This window comes from Grampus griseus (assembly GCF_964374135.1).
Source record: "Grampus griseus genome assembly, chromosome: 6".
Taxonomy (NCBI): Eukaryota; Metazoa; Chordata; class Mammalia; order Artiodactyla; family Delphinidae; genus Grampus; species Grampus griseus.
The window spans coordinates 52445801-52465427 of NC_139000.1; the positions used below are offsets into that span (position 1 = coordinate 52445801).

Genomic DNA, 19627 nt, shown 5'->3' on the forward strand with positions numbered 1-19627 from the left:
AGTTTGAAAACATTCTGCGATAGTCAAATGAAAAGGGTCTGCAATAAATCTAGAACCAAGGAAGCAGAATAACCATATCTCACCCTGCTGTAGTATCTAAATTTCCTTTAGTATGGCCTTAACGCTACACAAGTAAAATTATCTTGGTTTAGTTTTTTCCCCTTTAAATTATGTATTTGAGAAGAATCTGTAATAGATTTTTCTCTTAATATCCTAGTTGTTAAGATCCGTCACCTGTTGCTCTATTTGGGAATTTTTGGTTATGTGCGTATTTAAGAAATTGAATTGGCTAAAGAAAGTAAAGGTTTGTTTCATACAAAGAAAAATTTTAAACTGTGATGAGAATCCCATGAGTATCACTAGTAAAAGGAATGTGGAAGAAAGTTGGGAGAGTCTGAACAATTTGATCAAGAGAATAAATTGATGAAAGTTTATTGTTGTTGCTTGAACTAACACATTTTTAGTCTGTTGCATGGTTAAACCATTTAAAAGTACTGTTGTTTGTGTTGGTATGCATAGTTGAAATAACACACAATAACAATAATATTAGTAATAACACATTATGATAAATCATTTAGTAAATCAGAATTAATAACACGTATATACCAAATAAAAGAGGAATCTATCAGAATATTATTGTCAATGAAGTCAATGAAAAATGATGCATTACCCTTCTTACTATCATTTTTGAAGTTTTGAAAAAGATGATATTTTATTTCTCTACCAAAGCAAACAACTCTTAAGTTTTTAAAAACGCCCTCATTTTGATATTTGGGCTATATGAACTATTAAGATATTTTGCAACATCTAAGTCACAGAAGGTTTTACTTTTTTATATCAACAGACAGCATCATAAAGGTTGAAAAAAAGCATAATATTAATTTTTAACAGAATCTTTAATTATCAATTTTTATAGCTGAGTTCCAAGGGAGTTTGCAGTTAGGAAGTATATTTTAATTATCTGCAATTATCGTTGCAGTGGTGTTTGTGTCAGGCCAGTGAGGGTTCCAGCCTCGGCTCTCTCCTTTACTGGCTCTGTGACGTCCACATGTTTCTTAATATCTCTGAACTTGAGTTTTCTCTTCAATAAAATGGCGCATTTACCTTGTAGAGGTGTGTGTGTGTGTGTGTGTGTGTGTGAGAGAGAGAGAGAGAGAGAGAGAGAGAGAGAGAGACAGAATTGTGCTTTATATGCACCTAACTTAGTGGAGTTACTATTAGTTTAGTTTAACTTACTACCTTTTACTGTTCTTTCTTTGTCGAAATCTATTCCAAGACAGTTTTGCCCCAAATGTGGGGGGAGGTCATTCTAAAAATAGATTTAGATGGCATGTAATTATTTGTAAGAATAGGATCCAGGTGAACCCTAAAACCAGTTTCTATGACTAACAATAATAGTATCCCAAATGAATAAAGTAGTAAGTCTTTTATTTTCTATTCTGCCCGTATTGTGAGGAAGTACCTATAGTTCTATTTTTTGATGATGTCCAGAATGAGACTCCCCGGCAGTCCTTTTCTGGAAATTCTTAGTTTTTAAAAACTGTTTACTATTTACTGCTGCTCCAAACCTCATTTTTAAAAATACCTAATTTGCCTTTTCTTTTCTCAAGCAAGCACTGCTCGCAGAGGAAATGGTTGTGGCCGGTAGCGCGCTCTCCCTCTCTGAATGTTTTGGGTTGGCTGGTTTCTGTGACCTCAGCACCTAACACTGCTCTTGTTCACTCAGCTTTACTAGCTGTCATTGTCAGCACCTTGGCAAGGAGGGCAAATGGCCCCGTTGCCTTAGGACAGAACTAGAAGTTAGAAAGAGAACTCTGTCGTCTCAGCTCTGCACTCTGGCTGGCCAGGCGTTCGGGAGCAAGTCATATTTTCCTGTCTCATTTTCTCTCTCTCTTTGGAGGGAGCCATGGGGCTTGACTTTCCTCCTAGATGTATTCTGAGCCTTCCTTCCTGGCTGTTAGAGAGAGGTTGTGAAGAAGGCCAAAGTGTTAAGTAATATAGCACCTGTCTGCATTAATGCAAAGGTAGCTTTTCTCTGTTTAACATCAGATAATCTAGTTGGGTATCAGAAATCGGCCGTCAGTATCTGGAAGGTGAACTTAAACCTAAGGTTGTTGTCTATCATTTAAGACCAGACTGTAATGTATATTTCCACCTTCCCCCTCCCCCATTTTATTATCTCCGTTAGACTTCAGGCTCGCATAGCCCATAGGATACAGGAACTGGAAAATCTCCCTGGCTCTTTGCCACCAGATTTACGAACCAAAGCAACCGTGGAACTGAAAGCACTTCGGTTACTCAATTTCCAGCGTCAGGTAATACCTTTTCCCCAGCACATCTGAGGTGCAGGAAATAAATATAATTGTTCCAGAGTGTGATCTGTGTGTTTCCTTAAGTCGTTCAATATTGGTATAAAGATATAAACTTAGTAAAAGACTGTATCTTTTCGACCAGCAGCACAGAACTAAAAGTAATGAAGACTAACTGCTTATTATTCTGTTTTTCTCTTCTGTACATCAGAGACATTCTTTTCTTCCATATTATGGTTTCCAAAGTCAGAGTTACGGCATTTTGTTACTGTAGATGAAACCTTGAGAACAGATGGGATGGCTTATGTTTGCCTTTATGGTTTCAAAGAAAAACAGGAAGGTGATAGATCAGAGCTTCTTTGTAAAGAGAAATGTAAAATCCTAGCCGTGACTATGAAAATCATTTTAACAAACACGAAAGCCACTCAACTAAATAGCTCATTGTTTATAGAAATACATAAAACTGGTTTGTAACTGTTGATTGTTCATCAACACCTACTTTTGGAGCATTTCATCACATCAGACCCCCATATTTGACTTATCAGTGAATTTGTATCTATTGTTCTTGCTGTGTTCTTAGTAGTCACTGATTAAGAAAGGCTAGCATAGGGACTTCCCTGGTGGCGCAGTGGTTGAGAGTCCGCCTGCCGATGCAGGGGGCGCGGGTTCGTGCCCCGGTCCAGGAAGATCCCACATGCCCCGGAGCGGCTGGACCTGTGAGCCATGGCCGCTGAGCCTGTGCGTCCAGAGCCTGTGCTCCGCAACGGGAGAGGCCACAGCAGTGAGAGGCCCACATACCAAAAAAAAATGAAAGGCTAGCATAGTGCTCTATTTTATAATTGCTAAATCAGTAGGAGACTAGTGGAATGAAGTAGAGCTGATTTTCACTTTGGCGAGTTTTGCCTTCTCACCCCAAAGCTTCAGGTCCCCTGGTCATCACACAGCGGCATTTAGCCAAAGGGGAAAAGGAATGCTTCCTCGCCCGTCAGACGGGCTTGTTTGGTGAAGGTCTCGGGGCATGCAAAATGAATAATTAATGACTGAAAGTAGTTTGGAAGTACTGAATTACATGCCTTGGTCTGTTGGAGGATGTGAGCAAAATCACAAGGCCATCCCTCTTGCTATTGTCATATGAACTTGGAAATACGTTTTGCCTTGTTGGTTATAGTATCGCAAGAGGGGCATCATGGTGGCTGGCGGCTACTTGACCATAGGTTTGTGAGAGTAGATTAGAGCTTAACCTAAAAACAAAAAAAGAAAAGAAAAAACTTTCTGCATTCCATTTGCTTCTTTTTTACAGGTAACTTCATAAAATGCCTTGATAAGCTGTTTAATAAAATTTTGTTAAATGAGTATTTTCAGGAATAAGATTAGATTCAAATTAGCTTCACTATGCTGGATTCTGATTGGTTTCTGGTTTTTGCTTCATATTATTGAAAAATCTGTAATCTGTGAAGTTTTCCAATGAAATGAGCTGTAATGGATGCTGATTTCAGATTCAGTCGAATTGCTATTTCAGTGTATGTTTCCACCTCCCACCTTTTACCACCACGTAACATACAATATGAATGAAATACTATATTTCTGATCTAAAAGAAGTCCATAATACAGTAAAAAAAAAAAAATTAAGTATCTTGCAAAGAATATCATTGTTAGGACCGGGAGGAAGCCCAAACTAGTATTTCCCGTCTTTTACATGAGATGATGAATTAGCACTGTTTGCATATCTGCAGCTACTTCACATGAGCAGGAAGTAACTCTTCTATTCTTTTTTGCCCAGCGTTGTTCACGTTAATCTTTAAGCACAAAGAGAAAGTTAGCATGACACTTACAATGAAGTAAAAAAATGTAAAAAGCTTATTAACTAATTAATATCATTAGGATAATTAAATAGAGTGAATCAATTTATTTAAAAGCCAAGACATCCTCTACTTACTTACTGATTTATTTTCTTTACTGTTAACAGTGCCGTACTTGCTCCCTCTCTGAATTTTTTGGAAAGAAAACTTAGAGCATCTTTGAAAATACCATATACATTCAGCATGATGTAGTCCCTTTGTTTCCTAAAAGGCCAACTGTGATGGAGAAACTCAGGGAGTCACCATTCGGCTCCACTAAATGGAGGGCAGGGGACGACGGGGGTCTGGCCTCTGTCTGGGGAGGTGTTCTAACTGCTCCCCTCTTGACAGTTGAGACAGGAGGTAGTGGCCTGCATGCGACGGGACACGACCCTGGAGACGGCCCTCAACTCCAAAGCATACAAACGGAGCAAGCGCCAGACCCTGAGGGAAGCCCGCATGACGGAGAAGCTGGAGAAGCAGCAGAAGATCGAGCAGGAGAGGAAGCGTCGGCAGAAGCACCAGGTACTTGGGCCTGGGCTCTGGGTGCCCCGCCGTTGGCAGAGATGCTAACCAAGAAACTGGGTGGAGTCAGAACCACTGAAAAATGGACAACTGCGGGCAGTGGGGACGTCACAGAAAGGATCCTGGGAGCTTACGTAGTCCAACCACACCATGTCATAGATGAGGAAACCTAGGCCCAGCCAGAGTGGTAGGTGACCTCCGCAAGGACATGCAAACGGTCAGTACAGGATAAGGGGGTGGGGGTACCCTGCTTTCTGAATTCCAGTCACGTGTCAAATTCATAACCCCATGGGATGCTGCTGACTGGGTAGGCACAGGCGTGTTTCCTAGAGCAAAGTCCTGGGGAAGAGGGAACTTGGAAAGAAGAGGGCAAACCGTTATTTTTATCACAGATATAAATATAGTATCCGGGGCTTTTCAAGGGCCCAGTTGAAGGTTTCACAGGGGCAGATATTTTAAAACATTCCTTTCTAGGGATTTGGAAATATTTTGATGTAGGATCTGATCTCGTGTCGTAATCCTGTGAATTTTACTTGTTTTTCTGTGCTTAATTTAGTGCCTTGATTAAGTTTTGTTTTGAAAAGTGTTGGACTTAAGTGTCAATAAGGTTTTAAGTTTCCCCTTCTTTATTTAAAAAGTGGATACAAAAGATGTATGGCAATTTTAGCTTCCTATAAAACTTCTTCTGAGGGACAATTCTAAGGTATTTAAGTGAGAGCAGAAGAAACACTTCTGTAACACGCTTCTCACCGGAAACACCCGTCTCCCTGAGGTTTATCTGGGAGTGATTTGCTTTAAATTTTATCATCACTGTTTTGCAGGTCTCTCTCAACCTTTGATCTTTCCATTTTCACGTGGCCACACCCTCAAGGCCGGGGAGGCTTCTCTTCCACCGGCTGGCCCCAAAACGAACTTTGAGACGTCATCTTTCCCACCACTACATAGCCCACACCTCAGCTATGGAGACACACCAGGGCACCTGTCCCCAAATAGGTTCTAGTCCCCCATGGGTGTTCCATACACAGAGTTTCCCTGTACTATGATGAAACCTCAAACGACATTGGGAACTGAATTTTAAGCCTTCTCTTCTCCCCACTTTGGATCCCTTAGGAATACCTGAACAGTATTTTGCAGCATGCAAAAGATTTTAAGGAGTACCATCGGTCTGTGGCTGGGAAGATCCAGAAGCTTTCCAAAGCAGTGGCCACTTGGCACGCCAACACTGAAAGGGAGCAGAAGAAGGAGACCGAGCGGATCGAAAAGGAGAGAATGCGGAGGTTGATGGTAAGGGGCCTGCCTACAGGAACCCAGGAAAATGCTCCCCTCACAGCCATCTGCACTGAGAATGTTAAACATGCTGTAGTAGAAGGAGAGAGTAAAAGCTGCTTATCAAATACACTAATCCATTCCTTTGAACTTCACCGGGATGGAGTAAAAATATCTTCCCTTTCCTAGACAGTGCAGTGCCACAAATCTAGGGCTACCACTGATGAGTATAGGGTTTCCATGTCCTAGGGTGGCACTGTTATTCAGATGATAGCTCTTTTTTTTTTTTTTGCGCTACGCGGGCCTCTCACTGTTGTGGCCTCTCCCGTTGTGGACGCGCAGGATCAGCAGCCATGGCTCACGGGCCCAGCCGCTCCGCGGCACGTGAGATCTTCCTGGACCGGGGCACGAACCCGTGTCCCCTGCATCGGCAGGCGGACTCTCAACCACTGCGCCACCAGGAAAGCCCCAGATGATAGCTTTTTACATAAAGGCAGGTACTATATTTTGCAGTTTTGATCACCAGACCTGGAAGGATGGAAACGGCAGTTCTTTTTAAAGTGTTGCCTCTTTGAGACTAATGACACAAGTTGTTTTGAATGAATATCTCATGAAGCTGTGTCTTGGAATCTAAGAAGTTCTCTTTTTTTGAAGGCACTGGTGCTTCAAAATTCTGGCAGAAATTTTTCTCTAACAGTTTAAAAAGTGATTTTTAAGTTAATTTTGAAATGCTGCTTTTTTGATCATAGCCATGTTATTGTCCAAGGCTATTCATGGGTCATTTCTTTTCCACCGTTACTTTTTAATGGATATATAAACACAGAAGGAATTGGTTTATATCACTGGCCTGCGTATTTGAGTTTATTGGCCATTTATATTTGGAATCGGACCTCAGAGCACACCGTGGATTTTAGAAAAGTGTGTGTAATGTATATTGATAGGAGACGTGCAAATTCTATCTGGGATGTAATGCCTGGGTACTGGATGAAGATAAAATCATTAGCCTCAACCCATAATTATGTCCCTGGAAAATTCCAAATGACATAGTCTTCCTGGCTGGTATTACGGTTTGCGTTTTTTTTGTCATTAATTTTTTTGGATTTCGGAGAGTGAACACCATATTTTAAAAGGCTCTGTGTCCGAGGTCTACTAAATCTTACCTTCTACCTCCCTCTCTTTTTTGGGGAGGGAGGGGACCAGGAGACGGCTAACTAGCTGGGGAGACCATTTTATAGTATTTGAGCAGGGAACAGTCAAATTTGTCTGATTCAACTGAAGTGAAACTATATTAGAACTTCAGTAACAGATTGGCTTGACACTAATGATTAGGCATTTGCAAATCATTAATTTTCGCAATTAAATGATGGAATATACAGATAACAGAGACACTGAAGTTTTTTTTTATCATTCTTTCTTCAAGTGAGATCAACCATAACCAAAAGCAATTACAGTTATAATAGCATTTGAGGTTCATGCTCATCCGTGGGGCAGACAGCAGCCAGACGGAGTGATGAAGCTGCTGTTACTCGGGCAGATGCTGGAGGGACAGCCCTGGACTGAAAAACCTAAGCTTCTCTGTAAAGAGCTGCCTCTTAAAAGATTTTGCAGTGTGTTCCTTTTATCCTGCATCACATGAGGAAGATATTTTTGAGATGTCCTTTTATTGGGATGTATAAAAAGATTTCTCTGGAAATGACCCAGAGTGCATCAGTTTTTATTCCATTTAACCTCATAATATTGCTTAACAGGAGGTAGAAGTGGGAAGTACTGTGTCTGTTTTATGGCTCAGCACTGTCAGGCTTCAGGTGCTAATGAATTGTCTCCAGTCATCTGGGCCCATTATGCAGTGCTGACCAAAATCCCTCCCAGTCAACCACATTTTTTATAAATTCATTTACTTATTTAGTTTTGGCTGCATTGGGTCTTCGTGGCTGAGCGCGGGCTTTCTCTAGTTGTGGCGAGCGGGGGCTACTCTTGGTTGTGGTGCCCGGGCTTCTCATTGCGGTGGCTTCTCTTGTTGCGGAGCACGGGCTCTAGGCAAGCGGGCTTCAGTAGTTGAGGCACACGGGCTTAGTTGCTCCGCGGTATGTGGGATCTTCCCAGACCAGGGCTTGAACCCATGTCCCCTGCGGTGGCAGGTGGATTTTAACCACTGCGCCACCAGGGAAGTTCTTGTAATGCTTTTAAGTATAAGAAGTTATTTGTTCAAAACCTATTCAGTTCCTTGCCTCTGGAAGTACTTATTGAAATATTTATGAATGAAAAGCTACTATGTCTGGAATTTGCTTCAGGACAATCCAGTTTGGGATTGCAGGGAGGAGGTGGGGGAAGGGCTGCAGCGAAACAAACGGGAGTCATGGGGAGTTAATTTTTGTTGCTTGGTGTTGGTTATATGAGAGATTATACTACCTTCTCTACTTTTGATTATATTTGACTTTCCAAAATATAAAGTTAAGAATAAGTTTCAGATGGTGAATCCTGAAATTTTAACACTTTTTGCGCAGTTAAAGGAACACAAAAGAATGAAAAGTTGGCTCAGAGTGCTTGATCACACCACACAGATAGTTATGTGTGTTGACCTTGCCGTGAACTCTGGTGTCCTGGGGCATAGGCATCGTACCTCCGTGTGTTCCCTATTCCCAGACAGGGTGCGAGAACTCGGGTGGCCAGAATCATTCGGTGTGCTGCGCGGACCACCGAAGTTCAGACTATCAAGGGGAGGGATGAGTGGAAAAAGGTGTCGTCTGCAAACTTTTATTATGTTCTGATCACGCTCTTCTTTCCTTAATAGGCTGAAGATGAAGAGGGCTATAGAAAACTGATCGATCAAAAGAAAGATAGGCGTTTAGCATACCTTTTGCAGCAGACGGATGAGTATGTGGCCAACCTGACTAATCTGGTTTGGGAGCACAAGCAAGCCCAGGCAGCCAAAGAGAAGAAGAAGAGGAGGAAGAAGAGGAAGGTGAGCACCTGAGTGGCTGTGGCTGAACCGGGGACGTGTGGTCGCCGACCAGTTTTAGGCATGTCTTGCCCTTTAATGAGTACTTCCTACTACACTAGTGGGAGACTTAGATGATTATATCGCAAACATTGCTGATATAAATGGGTTGATGTACTAGGTGTACTAGGCAACATTTTGGAGATGGCGGCATGATGGACAGGATGTATATTTGGCTCGTATTTCCGCTGTTTCACCCAGCATTCAGAAACTAAGTACACACGGTCGGTAGAAAAGGAAAACCATGGGCACAAAGAAATGTTTGCTCAAGTGCAATGCCAGCGAGGCAGGGGACTGCTGAGTTAAGAAACTGGAGTGAAAATGAAGACGAAAATGCTATGTTCAGATTGAAAGGAGCCAGAGGAAGATGGAAAAGATAGCTTTGGGATACTTTTAGAACATACTTCAGCCTGTTTCTTTGGACAGACAGCGATGCCAAGATTGTGCGCTCAGTTCAGCTGCCCCGGTTTTACACTAAGGTAAATGTGCAAGTCAGGGTTTTAGGTCATTACAGAAAACAGTGAATAGTCTTATGTAAAATAATCCAATTTATCATGAGAAACGAAGGGGTAAGATTTAGAACCTCTACTCTGCAGATACTATATCTCAATTCAAGGGTAACCTGTAAATATAGAGCCTCTTTGAAGCTTAAGTAGTCTGCTAATATAGTTCTCGGTGTATATTTTGTTTTCACGGTCAGTTCTGATTGGCCCAGGTATAAACATCAACAGAAAGTCTCCGTTAGAATTGTGAAGATTGAGGATTGGTAGCGTTTAATCATTTCTTCTCTGCACTGAATAATTGCACAAAATGTTTTTCAAAAAAATAATTAATTTCATGGCTCCTGAATTCTCATACCTGTTTCATAATTAAGGAGGAGGAATAAGTGATTGAAAAGGCGCCTTCTGCACCTGATTTCTTTAGTATAAGATAGCTTCCCTTATTGTGAAGGTGAACAAGGGATGAGTCAGGGCTTGCATTTCGACATTTCTTTGGTGAGGAATACCTCATTTTCTTGTCAAGGTCGCATTATAGACTTTGCAAAATTCCAGCTCCCAATTTCTGACTTAACGTTGGCACGTGGCAAGCAGATAACAATTCTGTCATATTCCATAGGTGGACCCCATGAAATGGCCATTTTAGTTTTTCCTGATCCTGAGGCATATTTTGCAGAGACTGTCACAAAAAGGTCACTGTTAGTGTTTTTAGTATTACCATTCGTAGTCTGTGTTTCTTTGTGATTAAAAGCTCAGATATGAGCTTCTGGCTTTTAATTAATGGACTGCTGCAATAGTATTAGATTGTTATATCATCATAGGCAAAGAAAGATACATAATTGTGTTGTAATGATTATGCCTTTGTTTTTATGTTAATCTGTACAGAGCAGGAACCTGTCAGTATTTTTCCTGATGCTGCCAGCACTGCATCATCTGTAGGTTGACTCTCTACCTCCAAACTCTTGCTTTCAGGTTTGCTAATAGCACTTATTCTTTCTGTTTCATGTATTTGCTCAGAAAATATTAACTGAACACTTACTATAATCTAGGCAGGATGCTAGATGCTGAGGGAGAGAGAGTGCAAGTGGTGAGGAAAAGCACTCTTGCCCTCTTAATTAATTAGAGAGAGACAGACGTTAATCAACTATGCACCCAAGTATATAATTATAAACTGTAATGAATGCTGTGAAGGAAGGCGGGGAGTAAAACTGGGACCTGGTTTCCTGGCAAACGAATAATAGGTACCCAAGCGACTCCAGTCTGCCTGGTGGCTGTCTCTGGGCATCTTCCGCTGATGAGCTCACATGATGGAATGTGCAGAATTATTAGTTTATTAGCAGCCCTCTCCCTCTTCCCTGACATGCTCTCAGGATGCCTCGCATCTGAGCTCCCCCTGCCCTCAGCAGGACCAAGGAGATCAGGCCGTGTTTCCTTCCTGGGCCATCTTGCTGGGAGACCTTGGATAAAGAAAGGACAAAAAGAAACTGGGCTCCTTCCTAGACCTTCCTGAAAACTGTCTCATGGGGTTTTAAGACTTAGTTCAGAGTGAGTTACCCAATTTTAGATGTACCTTAATTCAAGTGCAAAGAAAATGGATGCTTTCAAAAGCTGATTATTTGACACTCTGGATTACCTGGAGTTCTTCTTCCCTCCATTAGAGTGAATGATTGAGAGTTGTTTGTTCCAGCTTCTCTGTGTCAGGGAGGGAACCTGCATGTGGACACTTAAAAACTCTGTGCTGTCCCTTTCAGCATTTCCCGTAGAAGTGAATATCATGCTGTATCTATCTGCAGGTTTTGTTTTGCTTTTTTTTTCTAATTAAGTAAGGCATCCCTAAATCTTTGTTTTGAGAAAGCTTCTTTACTCAGTGAACTCATAGCATTGAACTGGTGGCAACACTTGTAGGACAAGATACAGGTAACTTCAAGAACTGTGCCGTCAAAGATGAGTATGGTGGACCTTGCAGTTTAATTGGAAAAGGGCTACTTTTTTACTCAGTGTTAAACTAGTGTATCATTTTTTTAAGGAATTTCCCTGGTGTAACAGAGAAGGCCTTTTTCTTTCTTGGGGAGTTGATCAGGTTTACTTGGTGTTAGTGAATAATAGAGTGGGTTTCCTTTAACCTCTCAGGACCTTGCTTAGTTTTGCTCTTCTCACCATTAGAGCCGCTTCTATGAAGTATACCTTTATAAGTCATTCTGAAACTTCTCGATCTCAACCTGGCCTTCCATTAACGCCCTTGAAGTGGAAGAAAAAGAAATAAGCTCTATGTATCTACTTAGGTGTTAGAGGAGGAATCATTTTTCAAGTATTGAAATATCTGATTAGGTGACAGCAGTCTCTGCAGTGTGACAAGATGAATACACTGTTATGGGTACTTAGCATGACCTGGAGGTCTCCATCCTCTGCCCTGCGAGTTCTCTTATATCTGCTGAGGGACTCCAGGTTGAAATGGCGTCGTATACAAATAGGATCGAACGTGCTAACTTACGAAATTGGACTACTGTCTAAAGCACGTTTGTACGCAATCTCTTAAATTCATAACTGCATAAGAAAACATGGAACACTAATTTGCTGTTATTCCCTTGTAGGATATTTCATTAAGAGATCTGTTACCCAGTGCTTCAGTCTCTTGATCTGTAAGAAGGTGACAGGAACAGGACCTATAGCCTAGATTTGTCGTGAGGCTCACTTAGGAAAGTTTATCTAAAGCACTTAGAACGCTCCTTGGGACATAGTACGTGCTCAGTAAATATTAGTTGTTTTATCAATCAGTTCTGTGGTATAGATGTAGGATCATGATTGTTGAAATGTGGTTATAGGTTTTTCTGAAAATAAAATCTTCTTTTTCCCCTTACTGTATGTTCTCTGTGGTGTTGAGAAAATAAGTGGCCACCATTTTTTTCTAGGTGAGGATCAATTAGATATTATCAGGTAGAATGTCTTTTAGGACAACGACAGGCTCCTTGACTGTGGAGGCCTGCAGTGGGAAATGAGGATTTCTTATTTTTGGCAGACTCTGCTTCCCTCTTCCTCCCCAGATCCTAGAAAGAGAATTTTCTAATTATTTGGCCTATAATATCCAAACAATAAGGTATTTCTTACAGAGATTTAGGGTATGTCTTTCCTTAAGCTGTGGTTGGGAGCCCATGCCAGCCCCCTAACCCACACACCTACTGCTGAAAAGTCTGGTCATTTAAGAGGTTCAGCTTCCCCAGCTATTGACTTCAGGCCAAAAGTAAAGTATAAAGTATTTAATCCCCTTCCCCCAAATCTTTCACTGGGGTGTATACCAACAGAACGACACCCTTGGTATTTATTGTGACATTTCTTGGAAACCCATGATACTAATGAGAACGTAGAGAGTCCATGGGGGAGTGCTGTGTCAAATGACTTTTTCACCATGGTCTTTCTTTCTGAAACTTATTCTGTTCTCCTTCTCTCTCATCAAACACTGTTATACGTGAATCTGTGATGTATTGGAGGGGGACATTTCTGGCATGGTGTATTGATCAATATAGTGACAGGAAGATAGCCAACAATTAGGGAAAAGCCCCTCGGTATAATTTTCAGTGAAAAGAGCATCAAATGCCAAGTAGTAATGCTATTGAGGCATTTATTTTAAATTTGAGTGACTCTCCAGTCCTTCTCAATTCTTTTACCTCCTTTCCCCAAAGATGATTAGCTTATTGCAGTTTGCCTCCACAAGGAGATTTTTGTAGGTGAAAGAAAGGTTCTAAGGCAATTCTGGGCATTTGAGTGTAGTGACTATTGTAAAGGTAGGTGAACACGATGCCATGATGGTTAGATTTATTTGATAAGTTCAGTGTCAAAATGGGTGAAACCAGAAATTTGGATCAAAGTCCAGCTTAACTGGATTGACCAGTTACTTGAGTCAAAATGTTGGAATTGGTTTTCTCTGCAAGGCCCAACTTAAGTAATGTGCAATTGCCTGTTAATTTGATATTCTTGGGTATTTTTTATTGCCTGATCACCTATCTTAATGCTCACAGGTCCTCTTAAATGACAGTAAAAATAACCCAAGTGGTTTCTGAAAATCTTAAGTTTCCCTCGAAGCAGAATGAGTCTTTAAGATGCCAACACATTTGAATGATGTTTCAGCATATTATAACACCTGCTGGGGGATAAACTGTGTTCACTTTATAATATAGATTGTAAAATATTTGGTACAAAGCTGTTTTCTTTACAGAGTGAGGCTGTTTGTGTCCTGTGTTGTGGTAATCTGCATAAAGTACCCCAGTGAGGCCCATTTTCTTGAATTCAGCTTCCACAGGGTTTTCATGTTTGGGGATATCTTTCCCTCCACACAGCGTTTTTGATTATTTTATACAGCCTCTGCAAGGAAAGTGGATAGCTGTGCGCATAGCTTTGTTCATAACATTCCTAAAGGAAGGGTATGAATTGACATCAGCCTTCACCGGGAAGCCAGATTGTCTTTCGTTAGGAGTAATTTGCTTCACATCCGATTCCATAATTACATTCCTCCCTCCCCTCCATGAGGGTAATTAGTTCTCAACTTTTTGTGGATAGGAAGAAGCCAGTACAGAGTTCCTTATTCCTGATTAGTGGATGAACTGCAGTCGGTTTTGTTTTTTTGTGTTTGTTTTAATCAGTGGAAATAAGCTCAGGCATCAGCCGGCAACATTGATAGGATGTGTTTGCAGTCACATGCTACAGATTCACTGTATATGAAATTCTCTCAGGCAGCCGTGGCCACATCAGCTGCAGGCCATCCCACCAGGTGCTCAGAGTCTGTCCCAGGTTACTCCAATATCGTAGTACCGGTCACAATCTGTTTGGAGTTGACCTTGAGCAACACACAAAGGGAATTCTGGCAGCGGAAGAGAATTGAGGGTTAAGCACTAGTTTGATGTGAGAATGTGGATTTCTGAAAGCATACGAACCAGAGATTGTCCCCAAACTGAAGGAATTCAAAGCATGATGGGAGAACTTGCTGTAGAGTAGACTGCCATCTGGCTTCCACCTCCTAGAATAACATAGCCGAACTGGGTATAAGTACAGGGCACGCAAGGGAAGGTCTCACAGAGCACCAGTTCAGCGAGGAACGCGTGTGTGCTCTTAACTCTTTTATGACTTGCACATATACTGTCACCTAATTAAAATAATGTTAATTGATTGCATGTATGCTAAGTGGAAAGTGTTGTTCTTGGCGCATTCATTCATTCATTCATTCATCCTTCAAATGCCTTTTAAGTGCCGGGACCCCTTGTAGGTATGGGAATACATGAGTGAACAAAACAGACAGAAATCCCTGACTTCGTAACCTTATGAAGCAGTTTTCAGACAGTGCTATAGCCAGTTTTATATAGACATAAAAGAATAGCCCTCGGACTATCACTGATTCTTTTACATTGTGGAAATTGACGCTCTCAGTGGATATTACATGTAACATTGGATTGTACATATTGAAATAGTGATCCAGTCCTGCAGCAGCCCTGTGAGGTAGGGACCGCTGCTGTCCCCGTTTTACAGAAGAGGGAACCAAGACACAGAGACTTGGTCGAGATCACACAGCTAAGTACTCTTGCACAGTGACAGAGCCGGCATTCAAACGCAGTTCCTCTAATTCCAGAGCTGACTTTCTTAAGTCTGATATTACATTGCTTCTCAACTTTGATACCAGATAGAAATTTAAAAATTAGTTTAGAGGAATTTAAGTAATGGAAAGGCCTTATTATGAGGCACTTTTTAGATAGCAGCCTATCTAGTCTACAGCAGATTCACAGAAGAGTATTCTTTAGAATAGTTTTGATTCTGTTATTTATGGTCCTTCAAGCTTTTTAATGTACTATTCATTGAAATAGTGATCCAGTTCCACTAGCTAGATATTGGAAAATTGGCTTATTCATGGTCTCATCTGATTTTCTTTGTTGGCCAGATTTGTAGCTAATTTCTGATTTGTATGGAAAGAATGGTGGGATTAATTGACTTTCTCCCATTAATTAAAAGAGTTGCCTGAATATAGTGCCTGAGAATTCCAAAAAGGAGATCTTCAGGGAGGCTGGTAGCGGGGATGGTCCCTTTTCTGAGCCTTTCTGCCATTGTTCCCTGTATCCCTAGCCCAGACATAGGGATGCTTTTCCATGATGGTCATTTCTTGTGAGCTTGTAAATATTTTCAGTTTGGGGTGGCATAAATAGAAAATTAAATTCTTGGGAAATCATAACCAAGGAGAGCATTTCATTTCCTACTCTTTGGCAGAAGTGCTACATTTTTTTCTGCCTTGTGTTTTGGCATACTTATATACATGTATTTTTTGCAAGAAAATTATCAAACAACTATAAAATTTCAGACATTTACGGGAACTGCCCTTCCTCAGTATGGACCAAAGGCTGGATTTTCACCACTAAACATTTTCTGTAAAAGCTGTTTTGTCAAGAGACAACTGAGTTATTTTCATGGGAAGCAAAACTGTATTACACAGTCAATGCCTTAAGTAAACAAAGTGGAATTAATATTGATTCTGTATCATTATGTATATTTTTAATTAACTAAAGAGCCCAGGGGAGGAAAGCTCATTTTCTTAAATGTCTTGATAAAAGAAATGACTAAAGTTTGTTTGTTTGTTTGTTTTTCTTCTAATCACACCACACAGAATAACTTTAAAATAAGGATTCTGTAAAGGTGATGTTAAGGATTTCACTTGTCGAAGAGGTCGTTATAAATGTAAGAAATTTTAGACTATTTTGTGTCTCTTGCAGATGAGGCTCTCTCGGGTATGTACAAAACGTGACATAATCCTAGCTTTTCATTTAGGCTGCCTTTGAGGCACATAAAAGTTAATGGGCTAAGTTATTGGAATATTTAAGAAATGGAAGATGACAGAATTTTTCATGAGATCACAGTATCTGCATCAAATTTCCCCATATACCCACTGTGGAAATACTGTATATTATGAAAGCCAATTAGGTAGAATGATAAAAATTCAGAGAACTCACAGAATTTTGTATGATTTTGCATTTTTATAACCCAAGAGCGGTTCAGAATTCATTCTTGAGGGGACATTTTTAGACAACTTGCTAAGGGAATGGGAAAATTGAGCTGATTACGTCAGGATTTGTCTTCATAGTGCCAAACACAGGGAGGGACATTTGGGATTCTGACCTCTGTCCTGATGCTGCCACATCTTAAGCTGTTGGGGTCCTGGAAGACACAGTCCAGCCATCTCTAGTGGGTCAGGCCTGAGTCACACCCAGCTTTCACTGACCCCCTGCAAGTTGCCAATAAAGTACACAGTTTGTCTTGTCTCAGAGAGTGAAGAGAAACACAAAGAAAAGGCATTAATTCCTAAGCTTTGTTGGATGATGATAAGCAGTAATGAATTACCGTTATATACCACCAAGTTGCCATGAGGTCCTTCCTGTACCCACTTTCTTGGTTTACATGTAATATTTGACATTGTTTTGCAGAAGGCTGAAGAGAATGCAGAGGGGGAGGAGTCTGCCCTGGGACCAGATGGAGAGGTAAGGGATTTTGCATCCGTTTCTGCTGTGTTCTGTTGAATGATACCCTGCCATACCTTGCTGCACCATTCTCTGTGTATACTGATTTTATTTTGTACTCTGCTATTCTTTTTTTTTTAAACATCTTTATTGGAGTATAATTGCTTTACAAGGTGTGTTAGTTTCTGCTGTATAACAAAGTGAATCAGTAATACATATACATATATCCCCATATCTCCTCCCTCTTGCGTCTCCCTCCCTCCCACCCTCCCTCTCCCACCCCTCTAGGTGGTCACAAAGCACCGAGCTGATCTCCCTGTGCTATGTGGCTGCTTCCCACTAGCTATCTATTTTACGTTTGATAGTATTTATAAGTCCATGCCACTCTCTCACTTCGTCCCAGCTTCCCCTTCCCCGTGTCCTCAGGCCCATTCTCTACATCTGCATCTTTATTCCTGTCCTGCCCCTAGGTTCTTCAGAACCATTTTTTTTTTTTTTAGATTCCATATATATGTGTTAGCATACGGTATTTATCTCTTTCTTTTTTTTTTAACATCTTTATTGGAGTATAATTGCTTTACAATGGTGTATTAGTTTCTGCTTTATTACAAAGTGAATTAGTTATACATATACATATGTCCCCATATCTCTTCCCTCTTCATCTCTCTCCCTCCCACCCTCCCTATCCCACCCCTCTAGGTGGTCACAAAGCACTGAGCTAATCTCCCTGTGCTATATGGCTGCTTCCCACTAGCTATCTAATTTACGTTTGGTAGTGTATATATGTCCATGCCACTCTCTCACTTTGTCCCAGCTTACCCTTCCCCCTCCCCATATCCTCAAGTCCATGCTCTAGTAGGTCTGTATCTTTATTCCCGTCTTACCCCTAGGTTCTTCATGACATTTTTTTTTCTTAGATTCCATATATATGTGTTACCATACGGTATTGTTTTTCTCCTTCTGACTTACTTCGCTCTGTATGACAGACTCTAGGTCCATCCACCTCACTACAAATAACTCAATTTCATTTCTTTTTACGGCTGAGTGATATTCCATTGTATATATGTGCCACATCTTCTTTATCCATTCATCTGTTGATGGACACTTAGGTTGCTTCCATGTCCTGGCTATTGTAAATAGAGCTGCAGTGAACATTGTGGTACATGACTCTTTTTGAATTATGGTTCTCTCAGGGTATATGCCCAGTAGTGGGATTGCTGGGTCATATGGTAGTTCTATTTTTAGTTTTTTAAGGAACCTCCATACTGTTCTCCATAGCAGCTGTATCAATTTACATTCCCACCAACAGTGCAAGAGGGTTCCCTTTTCTCCACAGCCTCTCCAGCCTTTATTGTTTGTAGATTTTTTCATGATGGCCATTCTGACCGGTGTGAGGTGATACCTCATTGTAGTTTTGATTTGCATTTCTCTAATGATTAGTGATGTTAATTTAAGCATTCTTTCATGTGTTTGTTGGCCATCTGTCTGTCTTCTTTGGAGAAATGTCTGTTTAGGTCTTCTGCCCATTTTTGGATTGGGTTGTTTGTTTTTTTGATATTGAGTTGCATGAGCTGCTTGTAAATTTTGGAGATTAATCCTTTGTCAGTTGCTTCATTTGCAAATATTTTCTCCCATTCTGAGGGTTGTCTTTTGGTCTTGTTTATGGTTTCCTTTGCTGTGCAAAAGCTTTTCAGTTTCATTAGGTCCCATTTGTTTATTTTTGTTTTTATTTCCAACTTCTCTAGGAGGTGGGTCTAAAAGGATCTTGCTGTAATTTATGTCATAGAGTGTTCTGCCTATGTTTTCCTCTAAGAGTTTGATAGTGGCTGGCCTTACATTTAGGTCTTTCATCCATTTTGAGTTTATTTTTGTGTATGGTGTTAGGGAGTGTTCTAATTTCATTCTTTTATATGTAGCTGTCCAGTTTTCCCAGCACCACTTATTAGAGAGGCTGTCTTTTCTCCGTTGTATATTCTTGCCTCCTTTATCAAAAATAAGGTGACCACATGTGCGTGGGTTTATCTCTGGGCTTTCTATCCTGTTCCATTGATCTATATTTCTGTTTTTGTGCCAGTACCATACTGTCTTGATTACTGTAGCTTTGTAGTATAGTCTGAAGTCCGGGCGCCTGATTCCTCCAGCTCTGTTTTTCTTTCTCAAGATCGCTTTGGCTATTCGGGGTCTTTTGTGTTTCCATACAAATTGTGAAATTTTTTGTTCTAGTTCTGTGAAAAATGCCATTGGTAGTTTGATAGGGATTGCATTGAATCTGTAGATTGCTTTGGGAAGTATAGTCATTTTCACAATGTTGATTGTTCCAATCCAGGAATATGGTACATCTCTCCATCTGTTTGTATCATCTTTAATTTCTTTCATCAGTGTCTGATAGTTTTCTGCATACAGGTCTTTTGTCTCCTTAGGTAGGTTTATTCCTAGGTATTTTATTCTTTTTGTTGCAGTGGTAAGTGGGAGTGTTTCCTTAATTTCTCTTTCAGATTTTTCATCATTAATGTATAGGAATGCAAAAGATTTCTGTGCATTAATTTGGTATCCTGGTACTTTACCAAATTCATTGATTAGCTCTAGTAGTTTTCTGGTAGCATCTTTAGGATTCTCTATGTATAGTATCATGTCATCTGCAAACAGTGACAGCTTTACCTCTTCTTTTCCGATTTGGATTCCTTTCATTTCTTTTTCTTCTCTGATTGCT

The 19627-nt window shown here is 40.6% G+C and overlaps 1 protein-coding gene across 6 annotated transcripts in view; it reads left to right on the forward strand.

The window, feature by feature from the left end:
* The window catches only part of SMARCA2 (SWI/SNF related BAF chromatin remodeling complex subunit ATPase 2), a gene marked incomplete at its 3' end in the record, with an annotated part of 172636 nt that overhangs the window by 35821 nt on the left and 117188 nt on the right, over window positions 1–19627 (forward strand). For all 6 annotated transcript variants that reach the window (XM_082656489.1, XM_082656485.1, XM_082656488.1 and 3 more), the window contains 5 exons: window positions 2189–2315; window positions 4499–4672; window positions 5783–5956; window positions 8730–8900; window positions 16885–16938. In XM_082656489.1, coding sequence (XP_082512615.1) covers window positions 2189–2315; window positions 4499–4672; window positions 5783–5956; window positions 8730–8900; window positions 16885–16938 — 700 coding nt within the window. The remainder of the gene's footprint in view (window positions 1–2188; window positions 2316–4498; window positions 4673–5782; window positions 5957–8729; window positions 8901–16884; window positions 16939–19627) is intronic.